General features: G+C 45.8%; 2 protein-coding genes across 4 annotated transcripts in view; one reads left to right on the forward strand and one right to left on the reverse strand.

Annotated features, from left to right (window-relative positions):
* The window catches only part of TIC40 (hydroxyproline-rich glycoprotein family protein), a 146662-nt gene that overhangs the window by 19612 nt on the left and 102050 nt on the right, over positions 1-25000 (forward strand). The window lies entirely within an intron of this gene.
* LOC147451063 (uncharacterized) lies at positions 18147-20218 on the reverse strand. The gene is made up of 4 exons (XM_086520852.1): positions 19653-20218; positions 19183-19549; positions 18866-19002; positions 18147-18680 (listed from the first exon to the last, which is right to left on the reverse strand). Exons 1-4 carry the CDS (start codon positions 20201-20203, stop codon positions 18200-18202), a joined length of 1536 nt encoding a protein of 511 aa, XP_086376978.1. The 5' UTR covers positions 20204-20218; the 3' UTR covers positions 18147-18199.

A 25000-nucleotide genomic window follows, 5' to 3' on the forward strand; every position in this document is an offset into this window, starting at 1 on the left:
TGACGCGACAAAGATGATGATCAACATTGCGAAATTTGCAAAAATTTTGACTCAGACATCCTTCGACGAGGTGCACACCCAGTGGCAAAAGGCCAGAGAGCCACCCATCAAACCGACACTCAAGAAACCTCCTGCTCCGAGGATGTTTGCAGAGCAAGAATTGGAAGAGGTGGTTGATACACGGATTAGTCAGCTTTTTGACGCGAACAACAAAGGCAAAAAGCACGACAAAAAGCTGTAACAGACTTGGACACTCCAAGTCAAGAATCAATCGTGACCACCAAATAACCACTTCAAAACAGTTCACAGCTCACAATAGATGTGCATTGGCCCGACGGAGTTCCGTACCTAGAGATATTGGCCCCAAAGACTGGCGCCCCTTTCGGTATTTCTTTTAGTATCAATCAAAGTTCAAGTACAAGAGTGGTTGGGTCTCACTCTCAAGACTCTGCGTCCAGATGCTCTCTAGAGTGGGAGCCCAATCCACTTATTTATCTATTTACAAGGGATGCCAAAAGCATAGCCCCAAAAGCTTAAAATAAAGCGAAGGTTCTTTTTTCTCACTAGCTCTCTCTCGAGCTTTCAAAATTAAAGCAAAGGAATTCTCTCTCTCTCTCTCTCTCTCTCTCTCTCTCTCTCTCTCTCTCTCTCTCTCTCTCTCAAATTGCGTAGAGAAAAGCGTCAGCTCTGGTTGCCGTATATTACGCCGCAAAAAGCGGGATTCTACCGTACGGTGCCACGTCATCATGTCTCCGCAAATTCCGAGATTCCCCTGCTGCCATTAGGGTTAGGGTTAGGGTTTTTGCAGTTTTAGGGTTTTTGACAGGTTTTAGGGTTTGCATATTTTAGGGTTAGGGTTTCCAGCAGTTAGGGTTTCAGCTCTCGGGTAGCCACGTCATCACTTTGTGACATACCCCTCTCTTGAAAGTATTGTAATCGCCCTCGATTACGCCTGCAAAATAGACAGAGGCCATAAACCGTCTTAGCAGACACTGACTGTTAGTCCCTACGCACTAGGAACACACATCTAGCACATGTACCAATCGATAGTCACATCACACGACATCACAGGACATCACTAGACATCACATGACATTCAACATTCATTCGGATCTTAGATCATGATTTATCGGCAATGTAGCTAGCAATCGCATCTAGATTCAGTTGGGACCTCATTGATGTCCGATTGACTAACCCCTATTGCAACCATGTCTATTCGAGATCAATCAGACCAAAATGCTGCAGTCATTTCATCTATCAGTTCCTGCACTTGAAAAAAAGTAAAGAACAAATCAGTATCATATTCAGGAATTCCATTTCATAAAGTCATACAGGAGAATACTGTCAGCTCTCAGTATCCCTGAAGCTCAAAGAGACATCGGTGACTCTAGTATCAAAATCGAGGCATCTGTTGACAAAGGAGCGGAGTAACTCCCCTCTTGTGCATCCCACTGCATAAAATCTCTGGCCAAGCTGAATTCTGGGTTCCATTTGGAGTAGACTATGCTAAACCAAAAGCCTCGAGGTAAAGTTTCACAATCTGAGGAGTATCTGCTAGGTCCTCCTCCTCCATCCACTTTGCATCCAATGCAGGATAGTTCTTGAACTTAACCAAGAACCGCCTTCGGACTTTACCTTTATTCATCGTATCCTTATGTGCCAAAATTTGTTCAGGAACAAGGATCTCCTCGTTTTCTTCTACTTCGGGTTGCTCATCAGGCTCCCCATCATCAGGCACATCACCTTTGAAAGATTTCAAGAGACTCACATGAAATGCATTGTGAATCCTCCAAGTATCAGGCAGTTTCAGTCGGAAGGAGACATCATTTATCTTTTCAGAGATCTGGTAAGGTCCGTAGTATCGCATACTAAGCTTTAAAAAAGCCTCTCCTTTCCCTTTTTCTTTCTTAGGCGTGTCTTCCCAAAACGTAAGAGCACCCAATCATCCTCCTTCAATTTCAAATCGCGACGATGGCGATCCGCTGCCTTTTTATATTGTTCTTGAGATTTCTTCAAAGCCTTGCGAACCTTGGCAAAAGCCGTGTCTAAGTCTCGCGTGTACTCATCCGCTTCAAAAATCTTATCTTTCGTGCTTAGGAAGGGTGGAGCCTTTGCAGCACCTTCAATAATCTCAAATGGAGCCTTCCCCGTCGAAGAATGTATTGTGTTATTGTAGGCAAATTCCACCGAAGGTAGGTACTTTTCCCATTGAGTCTTCTGATTCGAGATGTAAGACTTCAATAAATCTAAAACCACTGAATTGGCAATCTCAGATTGCCCGTCAGTCTGCGGGTGGAACGATGATGAGAACTGCAACCGCGTGCCAATGTTCTCCCAAATTGCCTTCCAAAACAAACTCGTAAATCTGGGGTCCCTGTCGGAGACAATTGTCTTAGGCATGCCATGTAATATGTCAATAACAGTCTAGATACCATTGTGACCACTCTGTGTTCTCGAGAGATAAAAAATGAAATCCATTGCAATACTTTCCCAGGGGCGGGTGGGTATGGGTAAAGGCTGTAACAATCCCTATGCTTTATGCCTGTCAAACTTGACCTTCTGTCATACTAACCAAGTGCACACGAACTCTTCCACATCCTTCTTGAGTCTCGGCCAACAGAAGTATCTCTCTACCCCTTTCATGGGTGGTAGCAATGCCGTGGTGACCCGTAAAAGGTGGATAGTGGCATTCAGTCATAATCTTTTCCCTTAACGGTTGTGTAACGCACAACATAGTTTTTCTCATCAAGTAGCCATCCCGAATGGAATATCCCGCTACTGTCTCCGCATCGCGTATCCGTGTGAAAGCGTCTGCAAAATCTGTATCTGTGGCATACTGGTCGACTATATCCTCGAAGCTCCTTTAATGTATCGCGAAAATAGCCAGAGCCAACGGCTTCCGAGACAAAGCATCTGTCACCACATTCTTCTGTCCCTGCACATGGACAATCTGGAAGTGAAACTGTGACAAGATGTTCGCCCACCGCATTTGCTTTTCCGAAAGCTGCTTCTGTGACAAGAAGTAGCGCAAACTCTGATGGTCTGTAAAGACTGTAAAATGCGCTCCGAGTAGGTAATGCCGCCACTGAGTAAGAGCATGGATAACCGCCAAAAGCTCTTGCTCATAAATCTGTGCTGTCATTCGTCCTTGAGAACAATCGGCTCTCGTAAGCAATGACATAGCTTTCTTGCATTAAGACCGCACCCAGACTACGACCACAAGCATCACAATATACTTCAAATGACTTCTGCAAGTCTGGCAAAGTCAAAACTGGTCCCATAGTCAATTTATCTTTCAATGTCTGAAAGGCAATCACCTCTGTGGGTCCCCACGAGAAAGGGACTCCTTTCTGTGTCAAGATATGCAAAGGGGAAGCAACCTCTGCGAACTTTCGAATGAACGGCCTGGAGGAGGAACACAGTCCCAAGAAGCTTCTAATTGGACATTCTTCAAATCGGGCCAATCACGGATAGTCTCTATCTTGGCCGGATCCATTTGCACTCTCGCTGCTGAGACAATGTGTCCCAAAAAGTGCATCTCTGGTAGGAAAAATTCACTTTTCTTTGCATTAATTACTAACTTGTGATCTTGTAATGCCTGAAAGACCTAAAGCAGATGATCTCTATGTTCTGCCTCATTCTTGGAGAAAACAATGATATCGTCAAAGAAAGTGCCAACAAATAGTTTGTACTCTCGAAAAATCCTGTCCATCATCCGGTTAAATGTCGCAGGAGCATTGGTTAAGCCAAAAGGCATCACCAAAAACTCAAATAACCCAAAAGTCATCCGAAAAGGTGTCTTGTAGACGTCTCCTGGCGCAATTTTGATCTGATGATATCCACTCTTCAAATGAATCCTACTGAAGCACGAGGATCCTCGTGATCTGTCGAGTATATCATCGATCCTAGGAATTGGAAATCTGTTCTTGATGGTGATTTTGTTTGTAATCGATGCACATTCTCCAAGATCCGTCTTTCTTCAAAACCAACAACACTGGAGAGCAATACGGTGAAGTACTAGGCTGGACAAGACCCTTTTCCAAGAGGTCTTTCACTTGGTTCATAATCTCTTCATTCTATGCTCGGCTCACGCGGTAAGGTGGCCGGTTCGGTAGTGTGCTTCCATGTATCAGATCAATGGTATGATCTTCAGGACGAGCAGGTGGTAACTCGCCTGGTAGGCTCTCTGAGAAGCAATCGGCGTGAGAGTTTAGAAAATCTTGGCGTTCTCTATCAAGTTTAGACGTATTTGGCCTATCCTTATCACTCAATTCTTTCATAAAGATCGAGTAAACAAATAGACTGGATTTCATTAATTTAGAAATGGCCGAAGCCGATACGATAGGGACAGACTCGCCCTTCAATTTAATGTCTAGTATAATGGTTCTGTCCTTCTTTGTAGTCAATGTCGCTTTCCTCGCCCGATAATCGACCACGACGTTGTTCTTGTGGTACCAGGGAATTCCCAAGAGAACATCACAACCTTCCAAAGGCATTATGAAAAAGTCATGTCCCAAATACCCCTGACAATGCAACCGAAGTTTGCCAATGATAGGTGTAATGGCTACGTCCCTGTCGGGTGCCGCTAGAACAGCCTCCGCAAGTGGTCCCATCCGATCGGGAGTGATCTCGAGCCGCGCCGCCAATTCTGGTGAAATGAAGTTGGCATTGGCTCCTTCATCAAAGAAGATTAGGGCCTCTTGGTCTTTCACTTTGCCCCAAGCTCGACAAAGTTCTGTACTCTCGTCCATGGTGTTGGGATCGGTACCCACACAATCTGGAACCAATTGTGTTTTCATCTTGCCTTTTCGTCCACGTTCCTCAACTGCTCTCGAACTCTCAGGCCTTTCGTCGTTCGTGTCATTCTGTTCTTTCTGTGCCTTTGTAGGGCACTTCGTGGAGATATGTCCATGTTCCCCGCATCCAAAGCACTTCCCCTCGCTGATGAAGCGAGCTCTCTCCTGAGGAGTAAGCTTGGGTCGTGCATCTTTCTTTTCTGGGTTGCTCTTTCTCTTTCTACTTTCATTCGCTGAAGTCTGTTCGGCTCGTTGTGTCATGACCTCATCGGTGGGGTAGGTCAGACTGCCAGAGTGAATAGCAAAACCCCGCTTCGCATGATTCATCAACTCCTGAATAGAAGCTGACTTCTGTTCCAAGCAGTGATCTCGGATCTCTGTAGGTAGACCCAAGGTAAACCTGTCAATCTGTTATTTGAATGAGATCTTCTTGAATGAAGAGGTGGGTAGAAAAGAGCTCCAGAATCTCTCGCAATAAGTGTCCACTCTTTCTTGATCATCCAAAGATGGTTCCAAGCAGCTCGTATATGGCGTTCATACTCTTGAGTCAGCCAAGAAGAAATAAAAAGCTTCTTAAATTTCAGCCATTTAATTGGCGCAGTCTTGTTAAAAGAAGCGTGGACCACCAAGTTCGAGCATTCCCCTTAAAATAAGAGGCAGCTCTCCGAATCTTGGAGTGCTTTGAGTAGCGTCCTCCCGTGAAAGTGATGTCAAACTGCTGTATAAAAGACAAAGCCTTCGAAGCATCTTTATATCCTGAAAATGTGTCAAATTTAATTGACTGTCCACCTTCCTTAAACTCTCGGACTTTCTTGCTTTTGTCTTCCAGAAAGTCATACTAGAAGAAAGGCACTGACTTCCCGGGTTATTTGGGTCGTCAATCGACATTTGATAAGGCAAAGAAACAGAAGAAGCGTGGTTGATTTGAAGGAGTACCCAGTTCTTCTTGTTCTTCTTCTTTTGACAATTCTTCTAGCTCTTCAGATTCGAGCAAAGAAGACAAAAAAGGCAAAAAGCAAAGCAAGAAACAACGCTTCGGAAAGGGCAAGAAAAAGGCAAAGAAGTCTAAATCTCGCCCAGTGAGTGACAGTTCTACAGAGGACTCGTCTACAGACAGTTTAGACTCTGATGACGGCAACTTTTATGCGAACAAGCAGAATTTTTATAAAGCCAACCCTTTTTGCCGTGCTTTTTAGCTTTGTTCTGCGCGTCAAAAAGCTGAGCAATCCGTGCATCAACCACCTCTTCTAATTCCTTCTCTGAATATTCCTTGTGAGCAGAAGGTTTCTTGAGAGCGAGTTTCGGGGGTGGTGTTGTGGTTTTCTGCCAGTTCTCGTGCACTTCCTGAAAAGAAGTCTCGCTTATATATTTTGCCAATTTTGGGTCCTTCACAAAACTGAGCATCATCTTTGTTGCATCGCCGATCAGTTGACGACGCTTCATCTCTCGTTGCTTTGTTGTGATCCCTTGTCGCATCTCTGCCATACTCTCTGCCGGAATCTTTGTTGTGATCCCTTGCCGCATCTCCGGATGCAGAGGGAGTCGACTGATCCTTGCGTGAAGCCATAGGTGCCGCGGAAAAAAAAAATTGGAAAGAGAGAAATCGGGCTTGCTCTGATACCACTGTAACAGACTTGGACACTCCAAGTCAAGAATCAATCGCGATAGCACCAAATAACCACTCTAAAACAGTTCACAGTTCACAATAGATTTGCACTGGCCCGGCGGAGTTCTGTGCCTAGAGATATTAGCTTCAAAGACTGGCGCCCCTTTCGGTATTTCTTTTTGTATTTATCAAAGTTCAAGTATAAGAGTGGTTGGGTCGCACTCTCAGACTCTGCGTCCAGATGCTCTCTAGAGTGGGAGCCCAATCCACTTATTTATCTGTTTACAAGGGATGCCAAAAGCAGAGCCCCAAAAGCTTAAAATAAAGCAAAGGTTCTTTTCTCTCACTAGCTCTCTCTTGAGCTTTTAAAATTAAAGCAAAGGAATTCTCTCTCTCTCTCTCTCTCTCTCTCTCTCTCTCTCTCTCTCTCTCTCAAATTGAGTAGAGAAAAGCATCAGCGTTCGGTGCCGTAAATTACGCCGCAAAAAGCGGGATTCTGCCGTACGGTGCCATGTTATCATGTCTTCGCAAATTCCGGGATTCCCCTGCTGCCATTAGGGTTAGGGTTAGGGTTTTTTTGCAGTTTTAGGATTTCTGGCAAGTTTTAGGGTTAGGGTTTCGAGCAGTTAAGGTTTTAGCTCTCGGGCAGCCACGTCATCACTTTGTGACATATGCTCTACATCTGCATACATAGTGCTCCTCGCTCTCAATCTTTGCTGTGCAAAGGCGGCAGATCCTTTCTGCCCTGGGGACATGCGTAGCTCTCCTTGCCTGAGTCTCTAGCTGGTGTGAAGATACTCTTGAGCTGTCCGATGGCTGTCCGTTCTCTATGTGGCATGTAGGCATCCATGTACCTCGGTCTTTGGGTCAGAAAATGGTCTATGTAGTACTGCCTCTTTGTGGGGAGAGGCTCTTTGGGTGTGATCCATGTGTCTTGAAATATAACTGTCAAAGATCTTGCCCGAGTACTCTGTTCGGCTCATTGTGTGAGAGGCACATGTTGGGGGAGTCGGGGTCATACTGGAAAGGAGGTAGGTTCGTGATGTGCAAGCCATGAGATGTAAACTACTCTGTGACGTGAGAGTAAAATGATCTCGTCTCTCCCTCCTGATGGGTTGTATCGATGCGTCAAAAGCTATGCGTGTAAGTTTGTTTGATGGGAGCTCTCTCATGCGTTGGACGAAGCAGACTGTCTGAAATAAGTTCTCCACCAGCATCGGTGGTGCAACTAGCTCTGCTCTGATGATGTCATGTGGAAGTGAGGGTTTGTTGTGAAGCCAGCGTGAAATTATAATGATTTGTGGGTGCTCTATCTGTGTCCATAGAGATGCAACTAGCTTGGGTGCCCATATTGCATCAAAGCAAGTGGGACCAAGGTATCAAAGAGCCACCCCTTAGTGCGGGGTTCTTGGAAGTGGGCCTGGTGACATATGCGCTCTAGAGTGGCCAGCGTTGCATATCCTTGTGTAAGTTGATCTCTGGCTGCTTGGGCTATGGAGAATCTGCTAGTAGTGCCAGTAAAAGTCACCCCCAAGTAAACATATGAGTCCACCACCTCTACCTGTCCTCCTATTGCGGTAAGCATTGCTCTGCTCTTGATCGTCTCGAAAGTATGGAAGATCATGACCTTGGTCTTGCCAAGGCTCACTGTGAGCCCTCTATGCATGCAAAAATCATCTAGAGCTCCTAGGTGGCTTAGTAAACCCTCCCGTGTCTCAGAAACCAAAACAATGTTATCAACATAAAGCATAATATGGATTGGTCGATGTGCCAAGTCTGATCTCTCTCCCCCTACGTGTAGAATGTAGTCTCATATCTCATCGATGTAGAGGCCAAAAAGAGTTGGGGATAGGGGGCGACCTTGCTTCACACCATTGGTGCTAGCAATGGGATTCGATGGTCCACTTGGGCATCGTACTCTACTTGTGACCTGTGCATATAGAGAATGAATGGCCCATATCATCTCCGATGGTATGCTCATGAAGTTACTGAAAGAGTCGCTCTCTGGGGATAGTATCTAAGGCCTTGTGGAAATCCACAAAGCAGCAATAGAGCCTCCTCTTCTGTGCCTTCGTTCCGTCCATCAGACAGCGAAGCACAAAGATGTGGTCGAGAGTCGAGAAAGTGCGTCTAAAACCCTCCTGTCTTGGTGCTCGTGGACATGATGCCTCTGTATATGTGCTAAGCTCTGCCGCAAGAGTTGTCTCGTACAGTTTGGCCAATGTGTGACGAATCATGATAGTCTTGTAGTTCCCTGGGTCGAGATCGTCTCCAACTTCGTGGATAAGCAAGATGGGTTGTATAGTCCACTCCTTTGGTAGTGTCACAAACGGGAGCGCATAACAATATAAAGTATACTCGGATAAATAGAATTTATCACTTAATACTGAAGCCAAAGGATATAGAGAGAAATAGATAGAGAGAGACTCCACGCCTCGGCACTAGAGATGGCCATACTTGGCAAACAGGGTATCGTTTTCTCTTTACGGATGCCCCCTTGTGCACAAGCACTCTCTCACCCTTCCTTCGATCGCTCCTTCAGATTTGGGTATCCATGCGACGCGTTATCAAACGCTCACCTCCCTCATGCCGTGAGGAGATTGAGCGTCAGCCTCTCATTTGGAATGATGCAGTTCTTGATTCTTCGGTTAATCCACCCCGTCAGCTTGGAGAGAGGACTCACATTGATTGGGCTGCTTGGGACACTTGCCCTGCTGCCTCTATACGGTTGTTTCATGAGACACGTATGCTGGATGCAGATTTTGTGGTAGAACATTATGACATTGGTCGTGGGGTAACAGACAGACTGCTTGAGATTGGCTCCGCCATTCCTTCACACTGGGACGCAGTCATGCGAGGCACAATTCAGATGCCTCCACATTGTGGCTGGGAAGGCCTCTTTTCTCAGAGCACTCTCTTATTAGTTCGTTTCAACACTATGCTGTTCACAGTTGATACTGACTACTCTTCGGGGATGCATGCTAGGCTGACATATGCTACTACCTCTCCACGCCTTGTCTACCCCGATGCTCGCTGGGAGGCCATACGAGTAGTTGGCTCCCGCGGGAAGCATTATTGTGTTGACCCCCGTTTCGCTTCCGCTGATGCTGCACTTTGGAGGCTTTGGGTGTGGGAGGGTCGTGCCCTATCTCAGCTTTATTGGGACCCAGGAGAGTGGCATTGGCCTCACTCTAACCCCACCGGCGCACATGTATCATTCTTTGAGTATACAGTCAGAATTGGAAGATTCGCATTGATGAGACAGCACCTAGAGCAGCCTACTCGTATGCGTTTCTGGTTACATTCAGGTCTCTCACATGCCTATCTACGGCAATTTTGGTCAGCCATCTGGGATTTACATGTGGCTCCTCGTATTTCCTTTTTCCTCTGGATGACTGCACATGCAGGACTTCCAGTTGGGACTTGGTTAGCTTCTATGGGTCACGATCCGTTATGTACTCGCTGTTCTTTGCGCCTACCTGAGTCACCTGCGCACCGCCTTTGGTCATGCTCGTCTTCTCATGCAGTTTGGCTAGCAGTTTGCTTTTTACTTAGCAGAGCTGGTGTTCAGCATGGATTTCTCACTTGGGGATCTGTTTCCTGGTTGATGCCGATGCTCGGACCGCATCTTTTCTACGAGGGCTCAGACACAGATCCAACTCTTATGCTTACCACGACTGGTTACCGACGAGGGACTTTGGCTATGTTACCACAGATTGCTTGGCAAGGGGATCCTCAGACACGTGATGAAATCTTCTCAGTCATCACTAGCATTGCACTCTTGAATGTTTGGAGAGCTCGTTGTCTTCATATTCTCAGTGCGGCACCTCAGCTCCTTCCGGATATCCTCACTGCCATTTGGCTGGACATCATTCACACCCTCATTTGGCAGTGGGATTCTTCCTCCGGTACATCTAGAGCAGCCGAGGCTCGTCGATTTGATTTCCTTCGGCGTTGGGCAAGATCTCCACTCTTCTTCACACTTACAGGTGGACAGATTACCTGGCATTATGCGCCTCCTCAGCGGTTCCTCCTCCACTCATCATACAGACCACCATGAGGTTATTCTAGTCGAGTTGTCACTATAGTGGCTCTCAACCTTACATTCAGCTTGTACACCCCACGTGATAGGCTATTTTGGCATCCGCTGGGGATTATCTTGTACTCAGTAATATACAGCCCTGATTTTTCAAAAAAAAAAGAAAAAAAAGAAAAAAAAAGATAGAGAGAGATATAGAGTGAGAAGATCGACACAGTACTGGGGACCAGAAGATGGGTTGTTCCCCCCCCGTAATAGTATCTTAATTACTGAGGAGAAGTCTATACAAGCACTTGAACCGAACGTATTACCACGTTCGTTCTAGAATAAGACTTGATGGTTCCTGGAAGCCTCGACTTCCTATTCCTAGGGCAAAACCCTATTCCAAGGAACTTCCGTTCCGTATTCCAAATCCTTGAGAATCAAGGTTCTCACCTCTGGATCTCACCTTCCAGACTTAGGGCATGACATCCCTGCAACTCTTTTCTAACTCTGTTTCCAAAGTCCTCTTCTTGCAGATTAACTCCGCTTTCCTGGACACGAAGTCCTTCCCTTGGGAATTTCAACTTCCGGATCACATCTCGAGAGTCTACCTCTCTTGGATCCGTGGATCTGCTTCCCAAACTTGGGTATGAAACCCTTGGGCTGATTTGGCTCTAGTCCCTCAGAGCGCTTTTCTCCTGCAGAAGCTCATGCCTTCCTGTGCTTCTACTCCCTCACGAAGAGGAAGTACACCTGCAATCAAATACTTAGAGATCATAACATGAAAATCGTACCTTCGAAGTCTCGACGCTCGTAACGCAACTCGGTTCTCGAAAAAGCAATTCCCCGGAAGAGATCTTTACATAGAAAATCCTCTCTTCCAATCGTACACACAAAAGAGGTGTGTTCTCGGGTTCCTTCTCGTAAATCAGCCCCGTCTACGACGTTTATGGGCTGAAAACAGAGAAAAACAGCAGCTTGTCGCGATGGAAACACGCTCCGTAGGCACTTCTTCGCGAGGGAGCTCGCGCACTGGGACAGTCATGTGCACCACCGGCAAACGTCTTCTTTGCGGGTGAACTCTGCAGCACCATCTCCTTCTTGCAAAAACTGATCCTCCCCTCTGAGTGAGGGCATGCGATGCTTTTATAGCTCCTAGCCACGGGCACGAATAGCTGCTCGCGTAGAGATTGCGGCCGTTTTTTTTTCTTTTCATTTTTTTCTCGTTGTTCCGCCAGAAAAAGAGAGAGAGAAAACGCTGGCTGATTTGTTGCCTTATTTATCAGATGGCTGCCTACTTATTAAATGGGCGGCCGACGTATATTAAAAATAGTCTGAATCTGCCCAAAAACTCAATAAAATCTTATAAGTTAAAAACAATGCTTTCACAGCACTTCCGAGGCGTCCCTGGATGCAATCACATGCACAATTGCAATGCAGACATAAACTTCCTCACGGGAAAGCATGTGTTTTCCCGAAAATCAATCCCGCTTTCTGAGAAAGCATCTTTTTTTCCTCAAAGTTTCATATGAACCCATCTTCATTCAAATGCTTGCTTTTCCTTGTGCACAATTCTAACACAGTTCGGAATTTCCTCTTGACTATGGATATCCTCTTTCCGATGTACCCGTCACCCACCTTGTGACGCATCAGGAATACCCATCACCTAGTCCTTTCCTATCGAACTTACCGCGATGCTCTATGTCACCCATCCTATGACGCATCAGAGATGTCCGTTCCCGGATGGTCGGATACTTCTTCCCGATGCTCCCTGTCACCCATCCATTGTGATGCATCAGAAGTACCCGTTCCTGGTGACCTTATAGATATTCCCGTTCTCAGTGCTCCCGTCATTACTTTGAACGACGAATACTCTGTACTCGAATGTCTCTAGTGAGAAAAATCCTCTCACTTAAAATTCCAATAATTCATTTAGAATTATTTTTCCTTGGTGTAACCAAGCGAGAAAACCCTCTCACCTATAAATCCAATAATTCATTTAGAATTATTTTTCTGTCAGATAAAGCCAATTTAGCAACATCCCTCTCACTTACAAACAGTTGTCCTCAACTATAGAGGTCCAACTGAACTGCCGGGGAGAAACCGAAAAGATTCCAAATCTTGCTCAATGGTGAGTTGAGCTAGTCCTTTCTCAAAAGAGAACTTAAAAATTAAATTAAACAAAAATTCAATAATTCAATACTTACCTTACCGGTTCATGTCGTTCCTCTAGTACCTCGAGGATATCCTTCACCATTCATCAAACTAACGATCCACGTAAGAACTCATCATTCATGTCTTTCCAACAGATTAGAAGTTTCCTCATCCGAGAATCTGTTAACTTAATTCCACCTTCTCAATTCCGAGAAGAATAATCCTCCTAGAAATCAATCTAGGTCTATATCTTTGCGCATAACCTTGCGCTATTAGTCTTGAGGATATTAAACCTCTTGGGTCCTCCCGCATAGGGCATGTTGAGAGCATTAAGCTCATGTGAATTTTCCTGTGGCAAACAAATTGTCATCTTACCAACGTAAGTTCTTATTCCGGGCCTTTGCTTTGGGTAGGCCAATTGTTCAGATCCAAAGTTTCCTTATCTGAGACTCTGTTAACTTGATTTCGTCTTCTCAAATTCGAGAATAATAATCTTCCTAGAAATCAATCTAGGTATTTGTCCTTACGCATAATCCTGCGCTGTTAGTCTAGAGGGTATTAAACCTCTTGTGTCCTCCCACATAGGGAATGCCCAAGTCATAGAGCATTAAGCTCGATGTCTTTCTTTCACAATTTGCGATCACCTTAAAGAAGGTTCTTGTTCCGGGCCGTCGCTCAACGTAGGCGGACGGTTCCAATCCGAAGATTCCTTGTGCACGGTGGCACTTCCTTCCAATCTTTTCCTCCTGCGAGTTATTACCACCAACAGTGTTTTCCCGACGCCCATTAGAGTCTCTTCCTTACAGAATCATAAAAAAATGATTCACCTTGCGAGCATCAATGACGCCTTGCAAAATCTAAGGCGGATAGGATTCTAGACATAGCATTTTCTGAACGTACGTTCAAACCTGGTTCACAATAGAGCGAATCCTCCTTGATTCTCAGGGATGTTCTCCCATATGTAATTCTTACCATTTTGAAACGGTTGGCGAACTATATTCTTACGAACATAATAGTTAGAATTTATTCCAGCAGCGTGTAAATGCTACTTGACCTGCTCATGGAGAAAAACATATACCGCAAGCAAAAGTTGCTACTGTAATGGTAAGGGCACATAGGGTACTCAATGATCAACGAACATCAAAAAACCTCTTCTCCGTAGAGGAACTCAAATTCCTTCTACCGAACACATCTCAAATAGAGATTCTCGTGTCGGAATATCCTTGCACGCAAAAAGGCGCTCAAGAGGTATAACAAACTCCCGTTGAGTTCCTAAAAAGGAAGTTGGTTCATCTCATTCCGTTCAGCAGAAAAAAATTCAACTGGTAGATGACCCACCTTGGCATAGGTCTGCATCTTCGTGTGTTATCCATGTATCCAAAGGTGTACATAATTCTTAAGTTGTGTTAGAGTTTCGGTGAACCTGGGAAATTACCTTCCCTTTGTAAGATCCTTAGAGCAAAGACGCTCACCTGACGATCCCTTGGCTTGATCTTAGAGTAAAACGTGCTCATCAAATAATCCAGGATTTCAATCCTTGGATTCCTCGAGCACAGGCCGTAGTTGTCGCTTTTTCCTTCCCTCGTAACGAGAGTATTCCTTCACTTGTGCGAAAAGCACTACCATATCTTCCCTTACCGGGTAGGGGGTGTGGGCTTAAAGAGTACTCAAGCTTCATGAAAGCTTTTCTTTGCTTGAAAGCTCAGAATGGTTCCTTCATAATTTCCTACCCGCAATAGCAGGTAATTTGTTGGAGAACTACCGGATACCTGATCAATCATGGATCTTCCGGATGGTTAAGCAACGAGTTCATCATATAAAACAATGTTTTGACTCAACCCTACTCTCATAAACACTCGAGAGTGATTGCCCTGGTTAGACACGTGCATATCTCGTGCATAAAAGCAATACGCAGTTGATGAGTTCCTCAAAGATTTAACTTTGATCAAAGACGTGCCCTCTCACTTAAAGTTTGATGGTCTTCTATTCAAAAACTAAGGAGTTAGATTGAATTCCCTTACTCCAAATTTTCTCCGGATAGCAACGTATCCTTCGAGGAGAGGTAACAAAAATTCATTGTTTCTGTGTTCAATGGTTCTCGTCCCACTGCGGGGATTGTATTCTATGTACACTAAGGTGTACACTTTCAGCTTTTATTGCTGACTCCACCATCTGCTGCAAAGTATCTTGCAGATGCGTTTACAAAAATCGGGCAAAAGTCCTTTGTTGAATATGTTCATCTTTCCTTCCTCAAAGAGGATCAAGAATGGAGCTACCTTGGCAAGAGTGAACCACTACTTGCTTTGACTCGCTCGTGTTCCTATTGGGCAAACCAATCCCAATCTTCTTGAATGCCTTCCTCAAAGCGTAGAGGAAAAAAATTTGTTTGAAAATTCAGCCTTGAATTGAATCCGAGTCTTGTTGTAAGTTCCTTGCAGAGCTTTGGTATACCACCAAGTACTTGCAATCCCCTTGAGGTGTTTCGTCACATGCCTCACCTTCGACGCTTCTCAAAAATTGCCATTTGCAGAAGGCAACTTCATATTGTCGAATGAAAGCGGTAGCTTTCGGGACATCTTCCCTTCTGTCAAAAGTATCAAACTTGACCGGAGGGTTCCGAGGTATAAAGACCTTCTTCATACCCTTCCCGAAATGACGGGATTTCTTGGCTATGGTTCTGGATTGATGTTCATGGATATCTTCTGGGTTCTGAAGTATCTTGAGCATTCCGCTCCTCAAATTCTCTAGGTTCTTGAGCATCATGCTCTTGTCACCTTCGTAGAGAATCCCAAGTCTTGTGTCGACCTCTTGCAAAGAGGAAAATTTTCCCAACATTGCGAGCTTTTTCCTCCAGGGCTTAGGGTTCCGCCTGCTTACTTCTCTCTTGGCTTGTCATGGCTTCTTCCCGTATCTTCCCAGAGTCGTCCTCTTTCACAGAGAAAGAGAGGAGACCATGCTCTGATACCATTGTCACAAACGGGAGCGCATAACAATATAAATATACTCGGGTAAATAGAATTGATCACTTAATACTATAGCCAAAGGATATAGAGAGAAATAGATAGAGAGAGAGATATAGAGTAAGAAGATCGACACAGTACTGGGGACCAGAAGATGGGCTGGTCCCCCCCGTAATAGTATCTTTATTACTGAGGAGAGGTCTATACAAGCACTTAACCAAACGTATTACTACGTTCGTTCTAGAATAAGACTTGATGGTTCCTGGAAGCCTCGACTTCCTATTCCTAGGGCAAAACCCTATTCCAAGGAACTTCCGTTCCGTATTCCAAATCCTCAAGAATCAAGGTTCTTGCCTCTGGATCTCACCTTCCAGACTCAGGGCATGACATCCCTGCAACTCTTTTCTAACTCTGTTTCCAGAGTCCTCTTCTTGCAGATTAACTCCACTTTCCTGGACACGAAGTCCTTCCCTTGGGAATTTCAACTTCCGGATCACATCTCGAGAGTCTACCTCTCTTCGATGCGTGGATCTGCTTCCCAAACTTGGGTATGAAACCCTTGGGCTGATTTGGCTCTAGTTCCTTAGAGCGCTTTTCTCCTGCAGAGGCTCATGCCTTCCTCTGCTCCTACTCCCTCACGAAGAGGAAGTACACCTGCAATCAAATACTTAGAGATCATAACATGAAAATTGTACCTTCTAAGTCTCGACGCTCGTAATGCAACTCGGTTCTCGAAAAAGCAAGTCCCTGGAAGAGATCTCTACATAGAAAATCCTCTCTTCCAATCCTACACACAAAAGAGGTGTGTTCTCGGGTTCCTTCTCGTAAATCAGCCTCGTCTACGACGTTTATGGGCTGAAAACAGAGAAAAACAGCAGCTTGTCGTGATGGAAACACACTCCGTAGGCACTTCTTCGTGAGGGAGCTCGCTCACTGAGTCTTGGCGACATCGGGTAGACTTGGGACAGTCATGTGCACCACCGGCAAACGTCTTCTTTGCGGGTGAACTCTGCAGCACCATCTCCTTCTTGCAAAAACTGATCCTCCCCTCTGAGTGAGGGCATGCGATGCTTTTATAGCTCCTAGCCACGGGCACGAATAGCTGCTCGCATAGAGATCGCTGCCTTTTTTTTTCTGATGAAAAATTTTATAAATTTAATTTTTTTTCATTTTTCTTTTCGTTGTTCTGCCAGAAAAAGAGAGAGAGAAAACGCTGGCTGATTTGTTGCCTTATTTATCAGATGGCTGCCTACTTATTAAATGGGCGGCTTGCGTATTTTAAAAATAGTCTGAATCTGCCCAAAAACTCAATAAAACCTTATAAGTTAAAAACAATGCTTTCACAGCACTTCCCAGGCGTCCCTGGATGCATACACATGCACAATTGCAATGCAGACATAAACTTCCTCACGGGAAAGCATATGCTTTCTCGAAAATCAATCCCGCTTTCTCAGAAAGCATCTGTTTGTCCTCAAAGTTTCCTCTGAACCCATCTTCATTCAAGTGCTTGCTTTTCCTTGTGCACAATTCTAACACAGTTCGGAATTTCCTCTTGACTATGGATATCCCCATTCCGATGCACCTGTCACCCACCTTGTGACGCATCAGGAATACACATCACCTAGTCCTTTCCTACCGAACTTACGGTACAATCTTCTTCGTGATGCTCTATGTCACCCATCCTATGACACATCAGAGATGTCCGTTCCCGGATGGTCGGATACTTCTTCCCGATGCTCCCTGTCACGCATCCATTGTGACGCATCAGAAGTACCCGTTCCTGGTGGCCTTACAGATATTCCCGTTCTCAATGCTCCCGTCAATTTTAAGTGAGAAAAACCCTCACTTAAAATTCCAATAATTCATTTAGAACTATTTTTCCTTGGTGTAACCAAGCGAGAAAACCCTCTCACTTATAAATCCAATAATTTATTTAGAATTATTTTTCTGTCAGATAAAGCCAATTTAGCAACAGGTAGTCCCTCAACCAAGGCTCGGTTAAAGAGACATGCGATTAAGCGGAAGAGGGTGTCTGCGGCATAAATCAGGTGCTCACTTTGTAGGCCGGTGTGGTTGTTGAACGGCCATGGTGTAGGCGTAGGATAGCTCTCTCCACCATACTAGATGTGAAGAAGGTCAAGGTATTGGGGCGAGGGTCTGATGGCATCGGAATCAATGATTGTCTAGGGATCTGGTATAGGCGCTTTGCATAGTCGTGCCATATGGGAGGGTCCTCCAAGGGGGTGGTGAGGGCATAGTTGACACGTACGGTCACGTACGATGGTTACACGTACGAAGACTTGCGGTACTAATCGAACTAAAAAAAATTAGACGTACGTTGACGTAACGTACGATGCAAAAAAATAAATCATATATTTTTCAGAGCTTTTACTCTATTATGAGTAACTACTTAGTATTAAGTACATACAACTCATAGGAGATGTCTTACAAGTAAGAACATTAAAGATTTGGCCATGGACATTGGAAACGGCAATGTTCGAAAAAAGATGATCATGATTGCATTTGATTTCATAATTCATTACATAAGTAGAGAGTCGAGGCTCGAGAGATACAAGTGACAAAAAGTAGTATAAAAAAGTAGTGACACAACTCATAGTCTCATGGCCCATGGGTACAAACTTTAAAGCATAAAGAGAGAGTTCTAAGTGCTCATATCGCTCTCATCACCGGAGTTGTGGTCCGAGCTTGAGCTAGAGCTTGAGCTAGAGGTAGCTGCATCATCCTCATCACTACTTGCATCAGATGCACTAGATGCAAGACCATAATCTCCCTCACTAAGGATGTTGCCCTCATCATCAAACTCTGGCTCTCTAGGATCCGCAGGTCTAGAAATGGACACATTCTCCAAAGTGGTGTCCGCCATAGTAGATCCGCTACTCGAGCCTCGCCGCACATAGGTCCTGGGTGTCCGTGCCGATGCTCTTCCACTCCCACGAGCAACCGAAGTGGAAGCTCCTCTACCTGTAGTTGCCAAATTTCGCACAACCACCTTCTTGCGGGACCGTGTGCGAGAGACACGGCGATCAATCTCCTCCAACTCCAAGTAGAGGTCTCGAAATATTTGCTCCTCCTCTGGATCGCGATCTTTGTTGAGACTCTTAAGAGTCTCAATGGAGAGCTTGCATTCATCTACATTCACCTATTTGTCATTTACAACATGCAAGAAGATTAATGGAGTTAGCAATTTGGTATGCCAAAAATATGAGCACATGATACATCATACATATTACATCATACATGTGAAAGCATAAATAAAGAGTATGATGTAGCCAACTCAATTACCTGCCTAGCCATTGGCATCTCGTGCATGGACCTCAACATGCGTAAATTGGAGCGACAATAGATAAGCCGCTCCAATTGCTTCGTAGAAAGCTTGTTGCGGATCTTGGTGTGTATAAGAGAATACGCCGACCAATTCCGCTCACAAGCACCCGATGAGCAATCCTAGAGCACATAGATGATAGAAGAGAGGCATGAGATTTGAATTGTGGGAATTTTCAATTGAGAGGTGACTTATGTGACATGTCACATGAATGATGAATGTCAAATGATGACATGATTGAGATTATAAATTTATAATTTATGGTATGGTATTATGTATAATTATTAATATATATGATATACCTGTCCAAGAACCCTCAATGCCACCCTTTGAGGGTGAGGCAATTGATAGCCAAAACATTCCCACCAAAAAAGAGGCTTCACTAACGAATCCCTCTTCCAACACACCGAGGAAGCGAATGCCGTGCCTCTTTGGTCTCCATAGTTGATGAGCTCTTGGAGAAACTCTCCATGGTGTTCTTCATTGAGTATCTTTGGAAGGTACTTGTCGCGCTCCTCTTGAAGTGCTTGATCCGCAAAGATTGATGGCTTTTTGAAAGCCGGATGCAAGAGGGCGGCAAAGCCATGGATTGGTCGCCTCATCCAATCCCACCGCTTTTTAACAAGGAAGAGAATGTCATCTCTCTTTGGAGAGTCCTCCAACACATCACTACAAAGAGAGAGAGAGAAAGATAGTCAAGCATGGAAGGGTAGAACCGTAGATAGAAAAAGACAACTTACAATGTACATAAATCATAAGGTGATATGTTTACCGTGAACCATTGGGTGCTCCATCAAGAATGGTGGATCTCTCAATCTCCTTGTAAGCCTCCTCCATGAAGTGGTAAAGGAGACCTATGGTAGACCCTTCCATGTCGGTCATCCGAAGCACCTTATACAATGGCAATACCACCATGACAAGACCCTTGACCTCTTGCCAAAACTCCTCCTTCAAGCAAAGCCGTTGGATGGCCTTTGCATCTTGTTGGGATGATTGGGTCTCTTCTTCAATCCATGCTTTGAACTCATCCGAGACCATTGTCTTTTGCAAGTTGGTTTGCACATCATAGAGGCGCTCAAGGAGGAGCCACATAGCGGCAAAGCGTGTTGCGGAAGGCTTCTTCAACTCCAAGCCGGAGTAAGTGCGATATATCGCAAGTACTCTCACCTTTTTGTTGATGAAGTTGACGATGGAGAGGGCTTGGGATAGAATGTCCTTTACCCAACGTAGGTCGCCAATGTCCTCCAAGAGGAGGTCAATGCAATGTGATGCACATCGAGTCCATACTATGTGTGGATACTCCGCCTCTAGCTTTTTGGCCATGGAAGCACAATTGGAGGCATTGTCAGTGATTACTTGAATGACGTTGCTTGGACCGATCTACATATGGAGAAAGAAGGGAAAGTGAGAAGAGCCAAGGCAAAAGACAAAATTGAAAATAGTAGATACTTGAGAGTGGAATCAAAAATTTTACCTCTTTTATGGCTTGACGAATGTGGCGGTAAATGAAGGCACCCGTGACCTTTTTCCCCCTTGCTCCCGCATCAACCGCTCGCAAGAAGTAGGTGCCAAGAGGGCATGAGACAAGGATATTAATGATTCCCCTCTTCTTGCGGTCACTCCATCCATCGGTGAGAATAGAGCAACCATACTTTACCCATCTGGCACGCACGGGGTCAAGAGACTTGTTGATTCGTGCCCTCTCTTCATCAAGCTTTTTGGTGCGCATGTCATGGTATGACACTCCCGTCCACCCTTCACATGGACCAACCGCGGCAATAGCCTTCACCATGCGTTTCCAACGATCCGTGCGAAGAATATGAAAAGAGAGATTGCACTCAATGATGGTGCGTGCAATCTCTATCTCCGCTTGTCATTGCCTCTCTTTGAGGAAAGACAATGGACCGAAAGTTCCACCCACCGTTTGTGCAAGAGTAGCTTGCTTTGGAGGCCGCCCACCATGACTTCTTTTGCTCTTCTTTGAGACGCTACCACCCTCGGTGGAGGCCATGGTAGCGCCGCTGGATGCAACGGACATTGATGGAGAAGCATCCTCTCCCGAATCGGAGAGATCATGGTCGGGCGGAACCACCTCCTCCGATGCCTTTGCAACCGCCTTGCGCGTCTTCAAGGGGAGATACTTTGCTTTGCACTCTTTGAGAATGTCGTCGGGGATATTCGGACAAGGACCCGCTTCCCCTCCCACCTTGGTTAAGTGGATGATAAGGCGGGTGGGGTGGAGCTTGAGGTCATGGTCTTCGGGCAATATTTGCAATACCATTTGCAAACATTTTGCTTGTTCTTCACCCTTTCAAAGTAGCGGCAATGCTTGTTGAAGGCTTCATGAAGAGCGGGCGGCATTATGGAGAGCTTGAGGGATGGGGAGTGATGAGAGAACTTTAGAGTAATGGAGAGCTTGAAGGAGATGGATGGAGATGAAGGGAGCTTAAGGAATAATGGAGAGCTTGAAGGAGATGAAGAAAGCTTGAGCCTTGAAGGAACAATGGAGAGCTTGAAGGAGATGAAGGGAGCTTGAAGGAGTAATGGAGAGCTTGAAGCCTTGATGGAGTGCCAAAGCTTGAAGCCTTGGCCCTTGATGAATGGAGAGAGCTTGAGGGAGCTTGAGTAGGGAAGGAGATGAATGAGAGAGCTTGAGGGATATATGGAGAAGAAGAGAGGGTGGGCAACCTTATATAGGTTTTGAGGAGAGAGGGAGAAGAGGGTTAAAGAGAGAGCATGCTTCAAAATTCAAATTCCATGTGCCATGGCCATAGCCCATGTGGCTTTGTGTGTGTGTGGATGTTGGGGGGGGGGGGGGGTGGGATGGCACATTGACTTATGATGCCCCAAGGGCCAAGGCTCCAAGGCCCCCAACGTTCAATTTTTAACGTTCAAAAACTGCCAGCACGTGGCGCTACAAAACGGCTGTAAAAACAGTCAAAAAAGTCCGCCAACGGTCACTTTTTTTTTGATCGGACGGAACGGACGGGACGTTCCGTTCGATGGACGTGGACAACCCTGGGTGAGGGTGTGGCTCTCTGAGAATCCTCCATGCTGTGGTGCAGTCTGTACTCATGAGCAGGTGGTATGGCTCAAGCTTTTGTGCCTCTTGGAAGGCCCGTCGTTTACAGTGTGTGACGGCCTCCATTTGTTGTCTATTCTCGCTCTGAGATGATGTCCCCCAATGCTCGCTGAGCCTGTAGATGTTTGTATAGGTCTCTGCACTCCCCAACGTTAGCAACAGAGGGCTGAAGTGTGTAGGAGAACGGAGAGCTGGCTAGTGGTGTGTCTGGGTCAAGAGAGTATATCCCGCGGCATATACGTGGGATGAGTAAATTAGCTAGCTGGTGTGAAATGTATGGTGGTGTGTGGAGATAGGTGGACGCCACATGGTCTTCGACCTTCGAGAGATTACCTCACGTAATTGAGTTTTGACCTCCTTTGTGAGGGTGGTCTCTATTGCTTCTTGATTTTTACTTCCATTTGTTTCAACTCCTCCTCCTTGCAGTTTTCCATTGTGGCAAGCCTTTGTTTCAGTTCGTCATTCTCCTTGCGGAGTATTTCGACTTCAATTTGAATGCGGATGATGCTGTCCACCTTTGGAGGTGTTGCCATAACTCAGGCAAAACTGAGCTTGCGTCGCGATGAGGTACGCGTAGCCATGGATGCAAAGGCGGGCTTAGGTAGCTTTAACAGAGGCACGTTTTCTAGAGGTATCCTTGACAGAGACCCGTTTTTTTGAGGTATCCTTGATGCAAGTCATAGGTGCTGAGATGCTCGCTGCTCGCTGGTGCTGAGGTTCACAGGTCGTCGTAGGTCACAACACGAGGCTCTGCGCAGGTAGATATGCCAGTGCAGAGGAGGCACGTTGGGGCAAACAACAGTCAGGCAGGCCTTAATTTGGTTGAGGGGCGGGGCTATTGCTTAATGCCTCCCCACAGGGCAGCCCCTCGCCTGCTAGGGTTCCACAGAGAGAAATGAAATGAAATGTTATATTAATGTCTTCGAAAGGCCAAAATGACCTATGAGACCAAAAAGTTACAATTGGTGAATCTGATATCATGTCTGAGTACGGAAAATACAAAGCTACAAAGAACTAACACTAAAAGACTAAGGAGAAAGGAAATAAATTTGAAGTTGATTTAGGATCGAGACGAGATACAGGGGGGGGGGGGGGGGGGGAGAGGTGTTGGTGGGTTCAGATGAAATTTCTCATCGGTCGCTGTCGGATCTCATCAACCTCCTCCATGGTCAATACTCTGGTTGGGCGTCTTGCATGTCGAGCTAGAGTGATCTGTATCTTTTGTTGCAACCTTCGTCTGTGGTGGGAGACCCCCCGAGGTTGTGCGCGTCTTGATCTGCCTAGTGCAGTGGCTCGGTCAAGCAGCGTACTCTAATATGGGTGGGCTCTGAGATCTGTTGTGATGACTGCTCCTCTGGCTCTCCCCTGGCTGGTGTTATTTGTCTCTGAGACTGTCTTTCCCCTTATGTCCTCAGCAAGCTCTCCCTAAGTGTGCGCAGCTCTAGCAGGAACAATCCGACGCATCTCTGATCCTTGTATCTCATGACTCTAGGAAAAAAAAAAAAAGGTTCGAAACCTTCTCTGAACAGGCAGTGGAAGCGGACGCGTATCTCATAGTACGCGGGCAATGACGTGTGTAGTGTAGCTCTGTCTCTAGCTCTAGGTTACATAGGTGACATATCCTGGCCCCTGCTGGCACCCCTCGAAATCGGCCAGTCTCGATCCGGAGCTGATGTGAGGATGTACGTATTTGTCCAATAGCGCATCTTATCCCATGTGATAAGTGCGTATCCATGTATGCAGGCCTAGTCACAAAGCCGTCCTCCGTGAGTTGGAGAAGATGCTCTCTGTGCCATCTTCGTGCCCAACTCCTGTGTCGGCTGTATCCATGTGCTCCTGGTATCTAGCTGAATCAGGTCCTGGCGTATGAGTTTGGTGATCTCTATCCATGTGAGAGACAGGGAGGGTGCATCCAGGGAGTATTGAAACAGAGGCAATCTATCCATGTTGAAACCATGCGATTGAAACCATGTTGTCATGTGTCCATACCAACATGCTGTATCGCCTTGTAGAGCTAGTTGTCGAGATGACTCCAGGGCAGCGTATCTGTCCCTGGGGAGATCCCATAGACCGTGCATAAAGGATATTGATATGGTCAATGCCTCCACCACGAGGGGGGGGGGGGGGGGGGGCGGCTAGCTCGGCTCGGATAATCTCATGCGGCATTGAGGCCTTAGCCCGAATCATCCGAGCGATCATAGAGACTAAAGGCCTCTCCATACATCTCCATCCATCTGAGTTGCCAGATCTCCCATGGTGGTCTTCTGAGGGTCCCATACTTGAGCTCCATAGAGCATAGCTAAAGTCACTAGAGTGTCAAAAAGCCAAAGCTTTGTTCGCGAAGCCCTCGGTTCCTGAAACTGCACCTGCGAACACGTCCTCTTCAGTCCTCCCAAAGCTGCATATGCTCTCGTCAGTCTAGTCTCTGATGCTCTCCTTAATGAAAACAACGGTCCACCAAAAACTACCCCAAGATAAGTATATGCATCTGTGTATTCCACAGTCTCCTGGCCATACATAAATGTGGGTGCCAACCTCTTGACCCGCTGTGGTGTGGTGTTGAACACCATAATCTTGGTTTTTCCCACGTTGACAGACAATCCACTGTCACGAGCAAATGTATGCAGAGCATCCAAATGACGTTGCATCCCCTCTGGAGAGTCTGAAATCAGCACAATATCATTAGCATATAGTAACAACGGATCCATTGTCCGGCTAGCTGAGCCCCCCCGTCTCCCTGACGCTCTACATAGTCCGAAAACTCATCCACATACATCCCAAAAAGAGTCAGGGATAGGGGGCATCCTTGCTTTACTCCAATAGTGGAGTGGACCATGTTAGACATTCCCTCAGTGGTGCGTACCGCCCCATCACTGTCTTGTATAGAGCTAGAATACCCCATATCAGCTCTGTAGGCACACCCATGTCTTGTAGTCTACGTGTAAGTCTGGCTCTCGGCATTGTATCAAAAGCTTTGCAGAAATCCACAAAGCTACAATAGATCCTTTTGCCATGGTGTCTACCCTCCTCAATAATAG

Source organism: Adiantum capillus-veneris, chromosome 9 (genome assembly GCF_014529385.1).
Source record: "Adiantum capillus-veneris isolate H3 chromosome 9, ASM1452938v2, whole genome shotgun sequence".
Taxonomy (NCBI): Eukaryota; Viridiplantae; Streptophyta; class Polypodiopsida; order Polypodiales; family Pteridaceae; genus Adiantum; species Adiantum capillus-veneris.